The 19,128-nt window shown below is 41.5% G+C and overlaps 1 protein-coding gene across 5 annotated transcripts in view; it reads left to right on the top strand.

Annotated features, from left to right (window-relative positions):
- Qrich1 (glutamine rich 1) overlaps positions 1–19,128 on the top strand; it is a 48,278-nt gene that overhangs the window by 7,925 nt on the left and 21,225 nt on the right. For all 5 annotated transcript variants that reach the window (XM_021662965.2, XM_021662983.2, XM_060385255.1 and 2 more), the window contains 2 exons: positions 3,493–3,822; positions 10,332–11,366. In XM_021662965.2, the coding sequence (XP_021518640.1) occupies positions 3,514–3,822; positions 10,332–11,366 (1,344 nt within the window). In that variant the 5' untranslated portion in view covers positions 3,493–3,513. The remainder of the gene's footprint in view (positions 1–3,492; positions 3,823–10,331; positions 11,367–19,128) is intronic.

The raw sequence follows: 19,128 nt of genomic DNA, 5'->3' as shown, positions 1-19,128 counted from the left end.
TGCCATGTGTGTGCTGGGAATTGAACCTGGGTTCTCTGAAAGAACAGTCAGTGCTCTTAACTGCTGAGCCATCTCTCCAGCCCCCTAATTAATTCTTAATTCTTGTTAAAAGTATTTAAGAAGCACCTTTCCTATTTGGGCTTTTTAGAGAGGAGTGGGACACAGTTTTATACAGTTTTGTCTACTAGGAGTTTTTGAGTCAGATGGAAGAAAGTAGACAGTTACCCACAAACCTGAAATCTGTAGCATAAGGTAGAAAGTCTCAGCAGTAAAAGAGTAAAAGAGTGTTTCTTTCTTGATGGCTCAGAGGAACAAATCACTTTTCTAGACATTTGAGATAACTTGAGAGCCCTTTTTGGCAAGAAGCTTCACTTGGTTTGTATTACTCTGTCAACTGTGGCTGCTTTTTGCTGCCTAAAAGGATATTGCAAAGGCACGGTAGTGTCTATAGGTGATTGTGCTTTTTGTTGTTGTTGACTTATTTTTAAACGTTTTTACATTTATTTTTTATTGTGTGCGTGTGTGCCAGGACGTGTGTGGAAGTCAGCAGACAACTTGTGGGAGTTGGTTCCATTATTTAACTAACTCGCCACTAAAATTCAGAAATAGTTTTGTACATTTTTTCATCAAAGTATCTATGCCAGAAATGACCTGGGCCTAGTAATTCCTCAGGAGGCCAAATCAGGAAGATCACCACTACCCTGCTTAAGAAAAAAAAAAAATTCTATTACATGTTTAACTCAAGAAAAAGAAGTGGACTGCTTTTCCCAAATGACTTGTCAGTACACATCTTGGGAAGAGTACAACTCCACATATCTTTTCTTCCATCATATATGTCATGGAGACTGAATTCAGGTCACAGGTCCTGAACACAGACATCTTTACCCTTGAGCCATCTTGTTGGCCCTTTTGTTTTGAAAGTCTGTCCGTTGCTTTTGTGGTCCTGCAGATGACCTCAGACTTTTGGTTCTCTGGACTCCCTCTCCTAAGTGCTGAAGTTACAGACCTGCCACATCTTGCCATTTTGTGTAGTGTTGGGGACAAAACCCAGGGCATGCTAGGCAAGCAAGAACTCTGCCAACTGAGCTATATCCTCAACATCAAAAGATGTAACCCTACCTGGTCTTAAACTCAGGATCTTCCTGATTTGGCCTCCTGAGGCATTACTAGGCCCAGGTCATTTTTGTCATAGATACTTGATAAAAAAAAATGTGCAAAATCAGTTTCAGATTTTTAGTAGTGACTTAGTTATTTAAGGTACTGCTCTGTTCCTTATAATTTATTTTCTGTGGATATGAATGTTTATACCCATGTACCATGCCTACATGTATCACATGCAAGCCTGGTGCCACAAAGGCCAGAAGAGGTTGTCAGTACTTAGAATTGTATATAAAGGTGCTTGTGAGAATTGAATCCTGGTCCTCTGCAAGACCAGCCGGAGCTCTGAGCACCAGAGCACTGAGCCACCTCTAGCCCCATTTCCAGTTATTTTAATAAAATTGGTCAACATTTCCTGGTGGCGCCTGTTTCCAAGCACTGTACATACACATATTCTTGCTCATGTTAACACTGAGGTAAGTGCTATTTTATTTCTGTTTAATAGGAGAAAAATTGAAGTTAACTAGTTTGCCTAAAGTTGAAATAGTTGATGTCAGAATGCAATTTTAAATCAAGCAGTATGGCTCTAGAGGCTATGCTTTTAGCCAGGCTGCAAAAGAATGTGAGCAGTGTGCGCTAAAATGAAATTGTTGATCTTTTCCTTTTTTCTGTTTCCCTTTCCTTTCCTCTTAATGGTGGATCAGTATATATAGTATGTAGTTCTCACTGCTTCTGATTTGGGATTCGCTTGCCTCAGCCTGCCAAGTCCTGTAGGTTTTTGGTGTTTCTGTTGGGAGATTAAGAACACATTCTCTGTCTTTTAGGTCTTGCCAGATAGCATACAAAAATAACTCTGTAGTAGGACATACAAACAGTAATGGAAATAAATTATGTCAGTAGGGGCCAGGTAGCCAGCAAAAGTTACATGGTGAGATCCTGTCTCAAAAACAAAAACAAACAAACAAAAAGAACTAAACAAAAACATGTCAGTAAGTAGGAATCTGCACCTAGCTCCCTCCCCTTGTTTGGTAGTCTTTTCTGTGACAGGTAAGAGAACAGTTTTTATTTATTTTGAGACGGGCTCTCACTCTGTAGCTCTGACTGGCCTATAATTTACTATGTAGACTGGGTTGGTCTCAGAAATTTAGATATCCACCTGCGTCTGTTTCCCAGGTCCTGAGAAGTATGTTTTAATTGTGTTTTAGTGTGATAGTTTGGTTTAAGAAATGCTGGAGGCAGCTGGGCATGGTGGTGCACACCTGTAATCCCAGCACTTGGGGAGTCAGAGGCAGGCAGATCTCTGAGTTTGAGGCCAGCCTGGTCTACAAAGCAAGACCAGGACAGCCAAGGATACACAGAAAAACCCTGTCTTGAAAACAAACAAACAAACAAACGAACAAACCAAAAAACAAAACAAAAATATACTTGCTATCTTTTGAAAGAAATGTTGAAGGCTCAAGCAGTGGTAGCGTGTGCCTTTAATGTCAGCACTCAGGGACAGAGACAGGCGGATCTCTGAGTTTGAGGACAGCCAAGGCTACAGAGCCTGTCTTGGAAAACCAAAAGAAAAAAAAATGTTGAAGGAAGATGGGCATGTTATACTGATTTATACCTGTAATCCTAGCACTCAGGAGGCTGGAGGAGGATTAAGTTCAAAGCCAGCCTGGGCTACATGGAATTCTAGTACAGACTGGGCAAAGGGGCTGGTGAGGTGTTACAGCAGGTGAGAGTACTTGTGTAAGCCTGTGACTTTCATCCCCAGAACCTGTGTTAGGTGGAAGGCGAGAACAAACAGAATTGTCTTCTGCCTCTATACAATTGTCATGGCATGTGTGCCCCTGTGTTGTCTTATGCACACACTAAACATTAAAAAAAAACAAAAACAAAAAACCTGACAGAGGCTGGGCACAGCTCTCTAAGGCAGATATAGGTGAATCCTTGTGGGTTTGAGGCCAGCCAAGGATTTATAGTGATACCCTATTAAAAAACAAACAAACAAACAAACAAACAAACCTGTGGGGGGAGGGAGAAAGGTATAATAAAACTTTATTTTGAAAGTTATATGTATGTGTGTGTATATATATGTATATATAATATGTATATAATATATATTCTAATATATTCCATTCTCTTTGCCATTGAATTTATATATTTCAAGATACACAAACAATAGGGTTGGCAAGGTGGCTTAGTAGGTAAAGCTACCTATTGCCAAGCCTGATGATCTGAGACTCACATGGTGGAAAGAGAGAACCAACTCAAGTGTGTTGTCCTCTGACCTCCATACGCATGTACCTTGGCATGTGCATGCTCCCACCCCAATGAATTAACATAAAAAATACAAAAACAATATGCTAACAGTACTAAAATATTGATTATACATTTTAATTTTAGGAACCCTAAGGACTCTGCAATATGAATAATTCTCTGGAGAACACCATCTCATTTGAAGAGTACATCCGAGTGAAGGCGAGGTCTGTCCCGCAACACAGGATGAAGGAGTTTCTGGACTCACTAGCTTCTAAGGGACCAGAAGCTCTTCAGGAGTTCCAGCAGACCGCTACCACCACCATGGTGTACCAGCAGGGTGGGAACTGCATTTACACAGACAGTACTGAAGTGGCTGGGTCTTTGCTTGAACTTGCTTGTCCAGTTACAACCAGTGTTCAACCACAAACTCAGCAAGAACAGCAGATCCAGGTTCAGCAGCCACAGCAGGTTCAGGTAAGAGGAAACATTTGTTTTTTTATTTTATTTTTATTTGTTCTTTTGTTTTTTTGAGACAGGTTTCTCTGTGTAGTCTTGGCTATTCTGGACTTGCTTTGTAGACCAAGCTGGCCTTAAACTCACAGAAGCCTGCCTGCCTCTGTCTCCCGGGTGCTGGGATCAAAGGCATGTGCCACCATGCCTGGCAAGAGGAAAAATGTAGTTGGAGCCTGTTAATAACCTTTTATTTTCTCTCACCGTTTACGTTAGTTACAACAAACATAGAACATAGAAATATTGGAGGTTATTTTACCAAGGTGGGCAATCTTTGATATTTAATGTGGACTGATATAGTGGGACTTTTTTAGGCCCACCAGCCAGCAGACTATATAAAGACACAGTCTTATTAATATTTTAAAGCGTAGGTGTTTTAGCTGGGCAGACTCAGCTGGCTCATCTAACTTAACTATTCTAGTCCAGGACCTGCCACTTGGCTAGTTCTTTACCTTTCTGCCCAGCCCTGTACATCTGTTCCTTCCCATGTCCCTGAGGAATCTACCACCTCTGATCTCCCATCATCCCCTTCTCTGCCAGGAACATCCACTTTCCATTTTTTACTCAGCTATTTACTAAATCCAATCAGATACAGTTTTAGATTGCTTCAGGCAGGTGATGTAGGAACATATTTATAAAATATGGGACCAGTGATAGGCCATAGTTGTCTGTTGGCAGGGCTAACAGTTGAATACACAGAGACACACCTTCTCACAGTGCACAGCTGTAAAGACTGCAGGGACTTGCTGTTTGCTTGAGAGGACTGCAACAGTACAGAAAAGTAGAGGTTAGCGCTGCCTTTGAATGTGACAGCTTCATGTGACTGAGCCTTTCCTTCTTTCTGTGACAGTCTGAGAAGAAAGCACAGGAAACGTAGTTTTGTCTCATTATTTTGGAAAGCAGAATTCAGAACTTGCTTCAAAATTAAAATTTGATGTATTGGTGATCTTCATTTAGTTTATATGTCTCAAACATCTCTGCTCATTATAGAATTCTAGATTGGTGTTTTCTACCTTAGCTTCAGATAATTCTAACTGGCATTAAGCTTATTCAAAATGGAGGAGTGACTACATTGGCTGATGAGGTTTTTCTTTTTTAAGGATCTTTAGGCAAAACAGTAGTCTCCAAGTAGTTTTCTTGGCTTTTATTATGGTTGCCTGTCATTTTACTTTGGATGCTTTTTACACCAGATGATAGGAAAGATGAAAAACAGAATGGAAGAGCAGAAATGTGTCTGAGCCAGAAGGTTTGACTATGTATGGTCAGAAGGAAAAGACTATGAGAAATTGGGCTCTGAAACTAGAGGTTGGCTATAAATTTTTGTTAACACCTTAGTTATTGGCATGATTTTAATTTTTTTTAGTCTTAATTTTTTTCATCTGTAAGAAATGGAAAAATACCAATTATATAAGACTAAATGGGATAATGGACAAGAAAATTATTCTCTTAAGTTTCTTATAACTTCCTACTTATTCAAGAGCTTGAGATTTGGAGCGGGATAGACTTTTCTTTGAAACTGGGTGATATTCATGATTAAATCATTAATATCACATCATTTTAGTATTAACAACATTTTTCCTAAAGCTCATGTTTATAAAAGAAGAGGTACTGCTAGGTGATGGTAGCACACACCTTTAATCCCAGCACTAGGGAGGCAGAGGCAAGAGGCTCTCTGAACTTGAGGCTAGTCTGGTTTACAGGAAAAGTTCCAGGACAGCTAAGGCTACACAGAAAAAACCCATCTTGGGGACGGGCTGGGGAGAAGAAAAGAGGTAGAAATATAATAATTCATAAGATAGGATTCTGAGAACACACTTTTTTCTTCTGTTCTTTATATTTTACTTTATTTTGAGACGGTGTTATAATCCATGTTGGCCTTCCTATCTTCAAACTCAAAACATACTCTTGCTTCAGCTTTCTTAGTGCTTGGGATTGCAGATGTATCACCAAGCCCAGGAACATTTTTCTCATTAGTGATTGTAAAAACTAAGACAATTCCTTACAGTGGGAGGTGATAAGAACTAGCATCAAAAGAAGAGAATTGATTCCCCAAGGTTGTCCTTTGACTTCTCTGAATATGTATGGTGGTACATGTGCGCTCATATATTACACAAACACATGTTTTTAAACCTCACTAACTTTAACCACAGGCAACTGAAGTATAATTTATGCATTCTGAAGCATGAGGAAGGCTGAGGCTACAAAGTAAGATCCTGTCCAGAAGAAAACAAAAGGAAACCAACCCCTAAGGTGTCTGGCCATGATGGCACACATAGCTGTAATTCTAGCTCTTGAAAGGAGGAAACAGGATTGAGTTCTGGGTCTGTCTTGGCTAAAACCATGAATCTGAGAACTTGCCAAAATAAAGTACAGATATAGAATAAGGTGACAAGAAAATGTTACATTAGGAGAGAACTGTTGGGAAAGATAGAACATTCCTCTGGATTTACTAAGCAGAGATCTGAGGGCTACTTGAAGGCTCCACTGCCAGAGACATAAGGATTGGGAGTTGATTGAGCATCTTAAAGCACACATGTAACAATCTTCCCAAAGCTGGGAGGGTTAGTTCTAGGATCCCTTGAAAGTTCCTGTAAAATGACATTTGCACGTAAACCTACACATGTACTCCTGTATTCTCTAAATCTTGTCAAGATTAAGTCTCTCATCCAAAACAGCATTTGTGTGTACGTAAATGCTGTGCACGCGCCCTCCGGAGGCCAGAGGTTGGTGCTTGCCTGTCATCTAACCCTCTTTTTCCTCCCTGTGATACTCTCTCGTTGAATCTGGACCTTACTGATGGGCTACACTATCTGGTCAGTGAGACCCTGGGATCTCATGACTGCCTCCCTGTTTAGAATTACACGTCATATCATATTTTTTTCACATAGCTGCTGGAATTCTGCACTCAGGTCTTCATGCATGCACGAGAAAAACTCACCCACTGATTCATCTCACCTGTCCCTCTAATGCAGTCTGAATGTTGCATTGAGGTAGTAATGACCAAAAGAAAATTATCTGTTGAATATAGTTAGAGGATTTTTTTGAGACATAGAGAGACCATGTCTCAAAAAACAAACTAAACAAAAAGATTAGAAAATATTAACAGCTGGGACTACAACTATATATTATTTTCTGCTAGACATTATATGTTCGACTTGTGCATGCCAGGAAAGTACTATGCTACAAAACTGTATCCCTAACCTTTTTGTTGCTGTTGTTTTTTCGAGACAGGGTTTCTCTGTGTATAGCTTTGGCTGTCCTGGAACTCGTTCTGTAGACCAGGCTGGCCTTGAACTAACAGAGGTCTGCCAGTTGCAATCGCAGGCATGTGCCACAGTGCTGGCTTGTTTTTACTTTTGAGTTTGAGAGAAATTGTCACTAAGTTGCCTGAGTTGCCCTTGAATTCTTTCTGTATGCCAACTGCATGGATCTGCTTACTTCAGGTTCCTGAGTAGCTAAGATGACAGCTCTGTGCCAAAATACAACTTTAGGGTCTGGTGACCTACTACTTGCAGATGTGTGCAGTGGCATTAATGCAACTCCCCTTTCCCACATATATACTTATGATGTGGTAATGTAATCTTTTAAAAATTAAAATAAAACTGGATGTAAATACTTGAAAACATTTTATTTAGTTTTATTTCTGAATGATATCAGAGTCTAACATTGCTAGTAGTTTAATAATTATTATGTACATGCTAGTTTCTACGCTTTGGTGGTGGTGATGTTCATTGAAATAAAAATTCACTATATATCCCACTTAGGCTGACATAAATTTTATAGTTCTCTTCCTGTCTCAGGCTCTCAAGTAGTGGTGCTGCAGTTACATGCTGCTGCATCTGGCTACATGTGCTAGTTTCTTGATCTGTATTTATTTCTCTATTTAGGTGTTCAGAGCCTTGTGTGTCCTGTGTATATGCCCTACTACTTTGTCCCTAGAAGCTCTAAAAATAGAACTTGAGGAGGCGATGGTTGTTTTGAGAATGGATGATCGTCAAACAGGAATGCTATTGAATGGATAAATAACTTTTATTTTTGTGTTTTTGAGACAGGGTTTCTCTGTATAGCCTTGGCTGTTCTGGAACTTGCTCTGTAGACCAGGCTGGCCTCGAACTCACAGAGATCTGCCTACTTCTGTCTCTTGTTAAAGGCACGCGACACCACGCTCGACCTGACAAATAATTTTTAATGATGTATAGCACAGTAAGGTGTTAAGTGCAGTTGAACATTTTATAATTTAAAATAACTGTTAGTGAATTGGAAAGAGGATTATTGATTAAGGGGAACAGGTTCAATTCCCAGCATTCACATGGCAGTTCACACGATTTGTAACTCCAGTGCTAGGAGGATTCAACAATCTGTATTTATGTAGACAAAACACCCATCCATACAAAAAATAACAAAACAAAACAAAAAAGGATTTTATTTATTTTACTTACTAATTGTGTGTGTGTGCGTACACATGTGGGCATGCATGATGTATGGGTATACAATGCCATGGAGCACGTGTGGAGGTCAGAGGACAACTTTGTGGAGCCCTTTTTGCCTTCCACCTTGTTCCAGACTTAAGCAGCAAATTTGAAGTGATTATTAAAAAGAAATTAGGCCTGGTGTGGTGGTACAAGTCTTTGATCCAAACATTCAGGAGGTAGAGGTAGGCAGATCTCTGAGTTCAAGGCTAGCCTGGTCTACAGAGTGAGTTACAGAACAGCCAGGGCTATGTAGTAAGACCCTGCCTCAAAAAAAGAGTATCTTTTTGTATTGTGTGGATACATTGCCTTTGAATTAAAAAAAACCTATGGCCTATTGGAAAGGGTAGAATAGAAGGCAGGACATCCGACAGGTAGAAAGGATTCTGGGATAGAGCCAGGTACAGGAGAGGAGGACAGATGCATGGTGCCTGAGCAGAAGTAACCAGCTACATAGCAGAATATAGATTACTGTAAAAGGGTTATTTTAAGTTATGAGCTTAAATAGTCAGGGAAGAGCCTGGCAATTTAGCCTAGGTATCTGTAAATAAATTTTGAGTCTCACGAGTCATTCTGGGAGCTTGGGGCCAGAAGGAACTCCCCCCTCCCCTACAACTCTGTTGTATATGTGTGTGTACTTGGTGGGTATAACCAATGTTAAAGGTAGAGTCAATGTTGAAGGTTTGCCCTGGATTTTTTCTACTGCTCAAAACACACCAGGAAACAAGAAGAGGAAACATATTACAGAGAGGCAAAAGGAAACCTTTGAAACTGAAGCTAAAATAGCAAATGGATCATATTCTGAAAATATTTGCACTTAAGCGCTGTTCTGACTCAAGCCCCATCTCCTTTTTTCTTTGGTGAAGGTGTTAGAATTGAACCTAATTATATTGTATTGTGCTGAGCAAATACTTCGTAGCTGCATCTATCTCTGGAGCTCCTGGCCTGTTCTACCATGCCGGGCTAACACCAACTCTTAATACAGATCATTAGTGTAGGTAAAGGAAATTTTTTTCCAAGTAGTCCTAAGAACCGTGCCCAGTTTTACCATACAGAATTCTTTGTTTGTTTGTTTTTTGAGACAAGGTTTCTCTATGTTGGTCTCACTGTCCTGCAAATCACTCTGTAAACCAGACAGCCCTCAAACTCAGAACTCAGAACTCCACCTGCCTCTGCCTCCTTAGTGCTTAGACTAGCACAGCACACCCCTACCGCCTAGCTCAAAATGCTGTTTTTATTAAATTTTAAATTTTATTTTTTGTGTGTGCATACATATGTGTGTCTGTTTTCCTTCAACTATGTAGGTACCAAGAATCAAACTCGAAGATATTTAGGCTTGGCAGCAAGGACTTTTTTGCCCAATGAACCATCTTGCCAGCTGTTTTATTTATTTGCTTTTGGAAACTTTATGAGTTAGAGATATTTTACCTGCATGTATATTTGTATACCGTGTTTGCGCCTGATGCCTATGGAGGTCCAAAGAGGGCATTGGGATCCCTGGAACTGGAGTTAGAGACAGTTGTTAGTCACCATGTAGGTGCTGGGAATAGAACCTGGTTTATCAATAAGAAAAGCCAGTGTTCTTAACCATTGAGCCATCTCTCTAGGCCTTACATAAAATTTTAATTTATATGATTTAACACTTTTATTTCACATGTATAGGTGTTCTGCCTGCATGTATGTCCATGTACCGTACATAAATACTTAAGTATATGCTTCAACCAGTCTACTAATGTGCAAAAAACCAAAGGGGCACATTTCAAATTAAAAGTGAACAAAGTTGTACTATTTTTTTCGTAGACCCCTGTTAATCATCTTGTCTGGGATGGATGTATCTCACATTAAATTCAATGTGATGCTGAATTTTTTTTCTTACGGTTTGAGGTGTTTTGACTGCAGTCCCCTTTGCTCACATTTATATAGGATCCTGCCTAATAGTTTTCTTTTGGGAGCTGGGTTTTCATGCTGCCTGCTTTTACTCACTGGTGAATCTTGTTCCTGCAGGTACAGGTGCAGGTACAACAGTCTCCACAACAGGTCTCAGCTCAGCAACTTTCCCCACAGTTCACCGTTCACCAGCCTGCTGAGCAACCCATCCAGGTCCAGGTGCAGATCCAGAGCCAAGCACCACAGTCAGCTGCCCCCTCCATCCAGACCCCATCTCTGCAGAGCCCCAGCCCCTCGCAGCTGCAAGCAGCCCAGATCCAGGTGCAGCACGTGCAGGCGGCCCAGCAGATCCAGGCCGCAGAAATCCCAGAGGAGCATATTCCACATCAGCAAATCCAGGCTCAGCTGGTGGCTGGCCAGCCTCTCGCTGGGGGTCAGCAGATTCAAATCCAGACCGTGGGTGCCCTCTCCCCACCACCCTCCCAGCAGGGCTCACCCCGGGAAGGGGAACGGCGGGTTGGCACAGCCAGTGTCCTTCAGCCAGTGAAGAAACGCAAAGTGGACATGCCCATCACTGTATCCTACGCCATCTCAGGGCAGCCAGTGGCCACCGTGCTGGCCATTCCACAGGGCCAGCAACAGAGTTATGTGTCTTTGAGGCCAGACTTACTGACAGTAGACAGTGCTCACCTGTACAGTGCCACTGGGACCATAACTAGCCCTACAGGAGAAACTTGGACCATCCCTGTTTATTCTGCGCAGCCCCGGGGGGACCCTCAGCAGCAGAGCATTACCCACATTGCCATTCCCCAGGAAGCCTACAATGCAGTTCACGTCAGTGGCTCACCCACAGCCCTGGCAGCTGTAAAGCTGGAGGATGACAAAGAGAAGATGGTGGGCACCACATCTGTAGTGAAAAACTCCCATGAAGAGGTAGTGCAGACCCTTGCAAACTCTCTCTTTCCAGCACAGTTCATGAATGGCAACATCCACATTCCAGTGGCTGTGCAGGCCGTAGCAGGCACGTACCAGAATACGGCTCAGACTGTACATATATGGGACCCACAGCAGCAGCCGCAACAGCAAACTACACAAGAACAGACGCCACCGCCACCACAACAGCAGCAGCAGCAGCTCCAGGTTACTTGTTCAGTAAGTTAGACTTAATCTGTAGGGCATTTTGCTTTCTTGGGTTCCAGTGTAACAGAACTCGCCTCTATAGTGACTGAATTATTTCATTCCATCATGATTGTCTTGACGATGTGTTGGGCAGCCTGATATACAAAGTGAGTCCAAGACAGCCAAGGCTACACAGAGAGACCCTGTCTCAGGAGAAAAAAAAAAAAAGATAGTGTCTGGGGCAAGGAAGAGGAATTCAACAAGATGACCAGTGATTCTTTTGTGGTTTTTAGAGGGTGGTTGGGTAGGATCCCTAGAATATTTCTTTATAATACCTTTTTTACAGTTTATTTTTATTATATGAGCATTGATTGGTTTTTGATTGCATGTTTTGGAACCGGAGTTACAGACAGGTGTGAGCCAGCATGTGGGTGCTGGGGATTGAACTCAGGTCCTCTGGAAGAGCAGCCAGTGTGCTTAACCACTGGAACCATCCCTTTGGCCCAGTAATATTTTTTATGATGGATAAAGTTGATGCTATGAGGAATGGAAGAACCCCAAATTGTTATATGTGATTCATGAGCTACTTATATTAACAGCTGTAGTTGCACTATTAATTTAGCACACAAGTAGTAAGCTCCTGGAGAAGAGCTTGTGAGGTAGGTTTTTTTTCTTTCTTTAGTTACCTTTGAGTATGGTATAAATAAATTAAAAGCCCTGAAGTACCTCTTAGTAGGTCTATTGAAAGGTGCTGGGTGTGGGGGTATACCCGTAATGCTGGCACTTGGGAGGCAGAGGCAGGCAGATCACTGAGTTCCAGGCCATCCAGAACTACATAATGATACCTTGCCTCAGAAAACAAAGGAAGGGAAAAAATAGCAGCATAACAACAACAAAAAAAAAAAAAAAAAGAAAGAAAGAAAAGAAAACCAGCAACTGGCCTGTTGTACATGTCTGTATAATACCAGACCTTGAGCAGTAGGATTACAAGTTCAGAGTTGGCCTTGGCCACAAAGCAAGGCTGTCTAAAACAAAACAAGACAGTTTCTTCCATGTTTATACCATTTAGTAGCTCATGGAGAGACAATTGTGTTGTAAATTGAGCTGGTGAGGACTGAAGGTCCTGAGGGCTCAATTCCTAGCAACCACATTGTGACTCACAACCACCATCTCTACTGGAATCTGATTCCCTCTTCTGGCATGCAGGTGTACATGCACATAGAGCACTCATACACATAAAAAATAATTTTTTTTTTTTTTTTAAAAGCTGTTGAGAAAGTGTTGAATTCTACAATTACAGTGAGTTTGGGAGAGCCATGCCTTTTCTGGAAGCCTTCATATTTCCTGTCTTTAAAACTATATTTATGCCAGGTGTGGTGGCGTACACCTTTAATCCCTGCACTTGGGAGGGAGAGACAGGCAGATCTGTTGCGTTTTGAGGCCAGCCTAGTTTATAGATTGAGTTTTGGTACAACCAGGGCTCTGTTACACAGAGAAACTCTGGCTTGAAAAACAAACAGAAAAAGAGTAAAGGAGTTGGGGATTTAGCTCAGTGGTAGAGTGCTTGCCTAGCAAACGCAAGGCCCTGGGTTCGGTCCTCAACTCTGGGGGAAAAAAAAAGAAAGAATAAAAACCTGTATTTATAGTGAAACCTTTCTCCTTTGAGCTCACTCTCACTTCCGTGTTTCTACATCTTTCCACTATTTTAATCTCAGTACTTCTCAGGCATTGTCTGTGGGAACCAGCTCTACTCGTACCCATTTTTCTTTTGGGCTAGGAATATTATTGGTTTTCTAGGGTTTGATCTGAGTTTAACTGGTTCTCTTGCCTCAGCCTCTCAGATGATTGAGACAAGATGTGTGCACCAGTACATCTGGCTTCTGTTACGGGGTTTTGTTAAGTCATATATGAATCTTTCTTTCTTTCTTTCTGTCTTGTTTCTTGTTTTTGTGAGGCAGAGTTTTCATGCAGCCGTGGCTCTCCTCGAGCTCGCTCTTAGATCAGGTTGGTCTTACACTCAGAGATCTGCCTCGCTCTGCCCTCTGTGCCACCACCGCCTGGTTGACTGGCTGAGTGACTTATTTTAATTTATGTGTATGGCTGTTTTGTCTGAATATACACATATATGTACCATGTATGTGTATTGCCTGTGGAGGCCAGAAGAGTATGTAAGATCTGGAACTGGAGTTACAGATGGTTGTTAGCTGCCATGTGGTGCTGGGAATTGGATGTTTTTCAAGACAAGGTTTCTCTGTGTAGCCCTGGCTGTCCTGGGACTCACTCTGTAGACCAGGCTGGCCTCAAACTCAGATCTACCTACCTCTGCCTCCCAAGTGTTGGGAGTAAATTGGTGCTCTACCACTGCCCTGTGTAGTAGTGTTAGTTACTAACTTCTGAGTCATGTCTCCAGCTCCCTTACCACAGTTGTTAATTGGGGAAAAGGGGCACTTGTGAAGTGATCTTTCATTACAAAGATGTTAGGAACCACAGGGACAGTGCTGGATGTGGTAGAGCACACCTGAAATCCCAGCACTTGGAAATCGAGGCAGAAGGCTACATTCCAGGTCAGTGGCTACAGATGAGTTCTAGGCTACTGTGCGTTACATGAGACCCTGTCTTTAAAGAAATTAAAAAAAAAAAAAAAAGATAGGGCTAGAGAGATGGCTCAGCAAGTTAAGTGCACTTGCTGCTCTTCCATAGGGCCTAGATTCAGTTTCCAGCATCCTCATTGTCTAGGATCACAACTTCAAGGGTACCTACACACATGTGCACATATAAGTAAATACACAGACATATACACACAAATGATAATAAATTGATATACTGTTACTAATTACATGATAAAATGTAACAATCATATTTAATAATATATTATTTATTATTATTTTGTTTTTTTGAGACAGTATTTCTCTATGTAGCCTTGTCTGTCCTGGAACTCACATAATATAGACAGGTTGGCCTCGAATTCACAGAGACCTGCCTGCCTCTGCTTCCCACGAGCTGGGCTTAAGGGTGTGTGCCACCACCTGGCTATTATTTTTTCAATAAAGAAAAAGAGAGATTGCTCAGCAGTTAAGAGCCATGGCTGCTTTTCTAGAGGACCTGAGTTTGATTCACAGTGCCCATATGGTGATTCATAACACTAATTTGAGTACCATGGTATCCGTTGCCTCTGTTATCCCCACTTTGTTTTGGTTTGTTTTGATTTGGTTTTGGCTTTTCAAAACAGATTTGTGTGTGTAGCCACGGCTTTCCTGGAACTGTAGACTAGCCTGGCCCAAACTCACAGAGATCTGCCTACGTCTGTGTCTGAGTGTTGGGATTAAAGGCATGTACCATTATGCCCAAATGTTTGTTTTTGTTTGTTTGTTTTTTGAGATAGGGTCTCTAAGTATAGTCCTGGCTGTTCCTTAACTCAGTATGTAGATCAGGCTGACTCACAGAGGTCCTCCTGCCTCTGCCTTCTGACAGCTGGAATTCAAAGTGCTCATCACCATGTCTGGCCTCTCAAAGATATCGGGCGTGCACATAGTTAGGTGAGCAGGTAGGCATGCAGGCAAGGCACTCATACATATAAATTTTAAGTTAAAAAGAAAGAAAAGAGGGCCTGGAGAGATGACTAAGCACCCATAGAAAAATGCCAGGCGTGGCCAAGAATGTCTGCAACTTCAACACTAGGGTCAGAGACCCTGGGAGCAGCCCAGCCCAGTGAGAAAACTTGTCTCGGGATAAAACTTAAGAGAGAGTGGAACCTCGTACTTCCCTGTCGTCCTAAGATATGCACGTGGTTGTATGTATCCGTGTGCAGATCCGCATGCACGCGTGCACACACACGCAAATCTTTTGACCCAGACATAGTGTCCCAGCACTCAGGAGGCAGAGGCAAGTAGATCTTGGTGACTTTGAGGCCATCCTGATCTACAGAGCGAGTTCCAGGATAGCCAAGGCTACACAGAGAAACCCTGTCTTGAAGAAAAAAAATTTTTTTTTTTTTTTAAATTCAGAAAGAAAACACAGGACAGAACACATTTTATCAGTTAGTCATACATTAGTTACTAGCTATATTTAAAATTTTTTTGGTGACATTTATGTGCTGTACCACTGCTGCATACTCAGCTTTATTATAGTTTGAACAGAAAGAAAACAAATTTATTTCCATGCTTATCTTACACACTTAACCCTTTTTGTATTCTCTCTCTCGCCCTCTGTGTGTGTGTGTGTATGTCGTGTAAAAAACTACATAAAATATCAAATGTTACTTCTAGTTTTAGTAAGTGTGTTTGTGTCCACTTGGACAAATGTATAACTTGTCTACACCTAATTAACCCTCCTCAACCCTTTTTTTTTAAGATGAGGTTTTTCTGTGTAACCTGGCTCTCCTGGTATGCACTCTATAGGCCAGGTTGCTCTCAAACCCAGGGATCCACTTGCCTCTTTCTCCCTAGTGCAAGGATTAAAGGTGTATGCCACCTCTGACCCATTTGAGTTTCAGTTCTTGTCAGATGTAATAGGACCCCTCAGATTTTACAAATTCAGCATTTGTGACTCTTCATGTGCACATCTGGCCAGAGGTGTAGAGAATTCCCCTAAGTATCAGTCCTCTCTTACACCTGAGTGAAGGTGCTCCTCAGAGTACCTCCCTTTCCTTTCCAGGAGCTGAGCTCATGGCTAAAGGTGTAGCTCAATCAGACACAAAAGCTGTGGGTTTAAGCCCTTCTTCACCACATAAGCCAGACATAGAAATGTAGTTTTGTGTTTTTGTTTTTTCAAGACAGGGTTTCTCTGTGTAACAGCCCTGACTGTGCTGAACCCACTCTGTAGATCAGACTGTTCTCAGACTCACAGGAATCCACCACTTCTGCCTTGAGTGCTGGGATTAAAGGTGTGTGCCAGCACACCTGGCTAATTCCCCTATTTTTGGATATTCATTGTAAATTTTCCATGCTACTAAACAGCTCTTAACATTTTGTTTGTTTAGGAGGGTGGTAGAGACAGATCCCAGGGATATATGCATGCTAGACAAGTATTCTATCATAGCCTTTGTGCACCTTTCCTTTAGGATAGAGTCCTGGTCCAAACAGAACAGTTTTTTTGTCTTAGCACAATGCCACAAACACTGTTGTTTTATCTCCTTGTTAAAAGTATGTTACCAAAGCTAATAGGATGATTCTCTATTTTTTTTAACTTAATTCTTGTGATTAAATACTCAAGTATGTAGAAACAATTTTGCCTTTAGTTCAAATTACTTGATATTCTGGGCTGGACAGGAGGACCTGGGTTCCATTCCTACCACCTACATGGCAATTCACAACTGTTTGTAACTTCAAACTTCCTGGGATCTGGCACTTTCACACAGAAATACATGTAGGTAAAGCATCAGTGCACATAAAATAAGTCTGGGGCAAGGGGTGTTAGAGACAGGGTTTCTCTGTCTGGGAACTTACTTTGTAGACGAGGCTAGCCTTGAATTGATGGAGGTCTGTCTGTCTGCCTCTGTCTCCCAAACGCTGGTGTTAATGGTGTGGTGCGCCACCAATGCCTGGCTTTGTAGGCCTTTTTTTTTTTCTTTCTTTCTTTCTGAGTTGCTTTATATTCTTCATACTTTAGGAGTGTTAGGGGTAAGGGGCTAATAAGACTGTTTAAAGAGCATTGTTCAGACAGTATACATGTTGTAACAACCAAGAATCTATATTACAGATCTGTTTTGAGGTTGTTTACTCTTTGGGAATTGTAACTAAGGTTCAGGATGTCATCATTGAGACCATTGAAGATGGCCCATTCTTTCAGAACAGAGCCTCCTGTCTTTAGTGGTGGCACATGCTCTCAAGGCAGAGGCAGCTGGATATTTGAGTTAGAGGCCAGTTTGGACTACAGAGTGAGTTCCAGGAAAACCAGGACTACATAGAGAAACTGGTCTCAAAAAATTGAGAGACAAAGAAAATAGATTATGTTCTACAACGGGGTAAGGGTTTTTAAGAGAAATCACAAAAGGTAGGAACTTTAAGCTGGCATCGTTTTGCATGCCTGTAGTATACCAGAACACTTAGAAGGCTAAAGCAGGAGGATCAAGAGTTTAAGGCTATCCTGAAACCATTCTTTTTGAAAAAAAAAATACAAGAATCTTATAAGCTGGAATATTGAAGAAGGTTCTTTACCTTTGATTTTACAGTGGCAACAGTCTTCAACATTTGTTTTACTTTTCTTTGTCTGTAAATGATAATATGATTGTTCTAGACTAAAATCATCAGGGGACCATTGCCTTCCTCCCTCAGTTGCTGGTATTATAGGCATGTGTCATCATTCCTACCTCAACAGGGAAAGGTCTTTTCAGATAGGTTTTTTTCTGGAACTTGCTGCTAGTTCAAGATGGTCTTGACTTCTTCTGCAGCCTCTACCTTTGCACTTCAGAGATTGTAGGCAGGAGGAGCTGCCATGTCCAGTCTCATGAAGCATTGGAGACTGACTCTAGGACTTCCTCAGTGGTGGACCAAGCACTTACCTTCTGCCCCACCCTCACCAGTGTGGAGTCCAGTCCCTCCTCAGAGGACCACTTAGCTCACAGTCTGTTGGCATGGGGTCCAGACATGGGGGGGGTTTCTACCAGTTTAGTTGATTTTTAAGATATTACTAAGTTTTTGTTAGTTTTATTTTGGATTGATACAGGGTCTTATGTAAACTTGCCTGGTCTTAAACTCAATATCTAGCTGTGTAGCTTTGACTCTTTATCCCTTTTTCCAACTGCTGAAATTACATATTTGTGCCACCAGGTTTGCTCCTAAATTTTAAGAATCACTACCATGTACTTTTGGAACTGGATATATATATTTTTTTTATTTGTTGTTTTGTTTTGGTTTGGTTTTTGGTTTTTTTGAGTCAGGGTTTCTCTGTGTAACAGAGTCCTGCCTGTCCCTGATTCAATTTGTGAACCAGGCTGTCCTTGAACTCACAGAGACCTGCCTGTCTCTGCCTCCCATGGGATTAAAGGTGTGTGTGCATGCAGGGCTTTGGAACTTGATATGTAATCTACAGAATAGCAACCTTGTTTCTGCTTGCGAGTTTGTTAGAAATGTTGCCTCCCAACCCAGGTGTTTTCAGTTACTTTTTAAACATTTTAGAGAAGTTTTATTTGCATAGTGAAGCTTAGAAACAGTGTTTGAATATTAACCTTTTTATTTAGGGTTTATTTTTTATTTTTATTTTTTTAAAGACATACATGGCCTCTGCCCTTTCTGAAGGTTCTAGGACAATTTGGGGTATTGGTGTTGTTTTTTGTTTTCTTTTATGTGTTGTGTGTATTTCTTTTTCTTCTGAGTTTTGTATTTTTGTTTTTGGTAATAGGGGCTGGTTGGAGACAGGGTTTCTCTATGTATCCTTGTATCCTTGGCTGTCCTGGAACTCATTCTGTAGACTAGGCTGGCCTTGAATTTATAGAGATCATCCTGCCTCTGCCTGCTGAGTGCTGAGATTAGAGGTGTAGACCACCACTGTCCAGCTCGAGACAGGTCACAGTCTTGGGGGAACTGCTTCTATCTCCCTGGGGATTAAATGCCCGTGCCACCACGCCCGGCCTCCTTTTTTTTTTTTTCTTTTTGAGACCAAGTCCAACTTTATAGCCCTGGCTGGCCTTGCATTTCCTATAAAGCTTGGGTTGGTCTCAAACTTGAGGCAACCCTACAACTCTTTCTTAGCCTCTAAAGTACTGTTAGTATAATCATGTATTGTCGTGCTTGGTTTATTTGGTGTTTTTAATTGAGACTCAAGGTTAGAAGATGGCTTAGTGAGTAACAGCATTTGC

The sequence above is a fragment of the Meriones unguiculatus genome, chromosome 6 (genome assembly GCF_030254825.1).
Source record: "Meriones unguiculatus strain TT.TT164.6M chromosome 6, Bangor_MerUng_6.1, whole genome shotgun sequence".
NCBI lineage: Eukaryota > Metazoa > Chordata > Mammalia > Rodentia > Muridae > Meriones > Meriones unguiculatus.
The sequence above is the reverse complement of the archived record's forward strand: the minus strand, read 5'-3'. Positions and strand labels throughout refer to the sequence as shown.